At 39.1% G+C, this 2,683-nt stretch overlaps 1 protein-coding gene across 1 annotated transcript; it reads right to left on the bottom strand.

Moving 5' to 3' along the window:
- LOC132188012 (ethylene-responsive transcription factor ERF084) lies at positions 1-789 on the bottom strand. Its single transcript, XM_059602431.1, has one exon. It carries the CDS (start codon positions 787-789, stop codon positions 1-3), a length of 789 nt encoding a protein of 262 aa, XP_059458414.1.
- Positions 790-2,683: the final 1,894 nt, after the last annotated feature.

Here is a 2,683-nt window from a genome sequence, read left to right as displayed (position 1 = left end):
CTAAACAGGCATAGATGGAGAACTTCTGCCGCCGAAATTCACACCCAGCTTCAAATCAAGCTCCAAGCTCCCGTTCCCATTCCCTTCTCTTGTAGTACTACAAACATTTGAGCTGAAAAGCTGAGCCACCGAAGTCACCACCGAGCACTTCCTCCTCCCACTCTGCGCCGCCGCCTTAGCCTTGGCGCTCACCTTCTTAGCTTCCGAAGATGAAGACGAAGATGTTGAAGGCGATGACATTACTAGCGGCAGAACCGAAGGGATTTCGAAGTTGGTTCGGGCTTTCGACCCCCTCAGCCGCCTCGCCGCCGCGTCATACGCACGCGCCGCATCCTCCGCCGTGTCGAACGTCCCCAGCCAGTGTCTGCACCTCCCTATACGGTCGCGTATCTCCGCCGACCACCTCCCCCACGGCCTCTTCCTCACCCCTCTATAGCTCTTCTGAACCGCAACGTTTCCGCCAGTACCCTTCACCGTTTCGGCACCGAAACGTTTCGTATCGGTCTTGTAGCTGATGCTTACACTTTTGTTGGTGTTAATGTTACCTCCGAAGAGGACGTGCTGACCCACAACGGCAGCGATTCCGTCAAGAACCGGCGACGTTTCCGTTTCCGTTTCCGGTTCCGTTTCTTTGTTGTCAACACCACAAAGAGAAAGGTCTGCAGAAACGCCGGACAAGTGAGAGCCGTAAAAGCGCGGCTTTTCGGCGAGCAACGTTAACGGTTTCGGTGCATGAAACGGTTCGGAAATGGTAAAGAACGGAACGGTTTGAAGGGCTTTCCCGTCCATATTGGTTGTTTTTGAACGGGGACGAAACAAGCACAAACGGAGAATGACGATTTTGCATGTAACAGTATATATACTACCAAAGAAATGATAAATTATTAATTAACCATTATTTTTCTTGAGAAAAAAGATTTCATTTTGATTTAAAGATATTCCTGTCAATATCGATTAGACCGAAATCCCTTATTTACTACATGTTTTGTCTTTCCTGGGCAGGAAGGATATATACCTTCCGTAATGTCTAAACTACCCATCAAAATTACTTCGGTAGGGATATGGATGGCATTACGGAAGTAGTGAAGGGTAATTTGGAACGAGATGATTTGATGGTCATTGATTAAGGGGGTGCAACATCTCGAGGATTTGATAGGAGGGTTAATAGCCGTTGGATTATGCATTGTGTACGCGATCAGAGGGCGTCACGGTGTCGTCCTGGAAAAGATTGTTTGATTGTTTCGTTTGACTGCTTGGCTTAGCCTTTTGATAGCCTATTTAATTTAATTTAATCTATGTTGATTTGCTTTTCTTTAGCCAGAGGAAGATTTGGGTGTAGCGAAGGCATTGGTAATAGCCCTGCACACTCACTTGAGGAACCGCTAAGTATGTGGAAGATGCTGTTTGATGATGACATATGAAAGGTCCTGATCTTGTCAATCAGTGGGAGTTGCGTCCCACTGATCGATAGCGTCTGTTCTGGGGGGGGCAGGATCTTTGACAAAATTGTTGATCATGACCGTGTAATCTTTTGGGTGATGTAGAGGGGAAGAAATGGTTGTCTTTTTAAGGGCAAAATCTTTTTGTAAATGTTGTAGCTTTGGGTTTTTAGGGTTAGCAAATCATGAGTACTCAGCCTATTCTATCAAGTCTTTTAAAGGTACACCTAAAAAAAAGAAAAAGAAAAAGAAAAAAAGTCTTTAATTGTATCCAATTGATCTAATCACACTCCATGGTATCTAATTTTTCAATATATAACTAATTCCCGTCAATGATTTATTTAGACTTATTTGATTAAACCAATTACAATACCTTAGGAATATGATTTAAAAATTAAAAAAAAAAATCCAAAAAAGTATTAATATATTTATGTTAATCATAGAAAATATATATAGATACAATATTCTTATCTATCTTTATAAAACCAAAGCTTGAAGGGACCACATTTTAGCTAATCCAAGTCGTGGACCACTCATGATGAGCAATTGAGCATTAACAATAAACTTAAATGGCCCTTGGTATTTTAAAATCATTAATTAAACAGAGGGAGTGAATACTAAGAGATCAAGTTTGATAAACAATAATTAATATTGGGTCTAAGAATGAAATAGAATACTTATTATCATTCTATTTGATTTGTTTAGTATTCTTAAAAATAATCATTCTACATGAATGGCTAGGAATAGTCATTCCTCTAAAAAAAAAAAAAATTGTATATTCTCCCATGATGAGAATCGCCCTAAGGGTTTATGTTTTGTTTTTTCTTAATTTACTTTTAAAACTGGTTCATTTTTCGTTTTGAAAAAGAAATTTCTTCGTGAGACCACTCACAGTGAGCATTAAGGGTGGTTGCAACTAGACACATTGGAAATGGTCATGACCATCCGTGATTGTATAGGTAGCAGTCGTGTGACCCTGAAGCTCTTAAATGTTCAAGTAGTGCGGCCACCTTCAAAGCTTTTAGTTGGGGTGATCGACAACTTTTAAGGGTGTGTTTGAAATTACAATTTTGTAAAAATAATGTGTTTTTAAAAGATATAATAAATGTATTTGATATTGTGATTTAAAAAAACTTAATTTAAAATAAGAAGAAAAAAAATTTATAATTCTATGAGCAAGTTTCAGAGTGCTTATTTGAAGGAAAAAAAAAACACACACAAATTTAAACTAAAATTATAATTTC

Source organism: Corylus avellana, chromosome ca7 (assembly GCF_901000735.1).
Source record: "Corylus avellana chromosome ca7, CavTom2PMs-1.0".
NCBI lineage: Eukaryota > Viridiplantae > Streptophyta > Magnoliopsida > Fagales > Betulaceae > Corylus > Corylus avellana.
The sequence above is the reverse complement of the archived record's forward strand: the minus strand, read 5'-3'. Positions and strand labels throughout refer to the sequence as shown.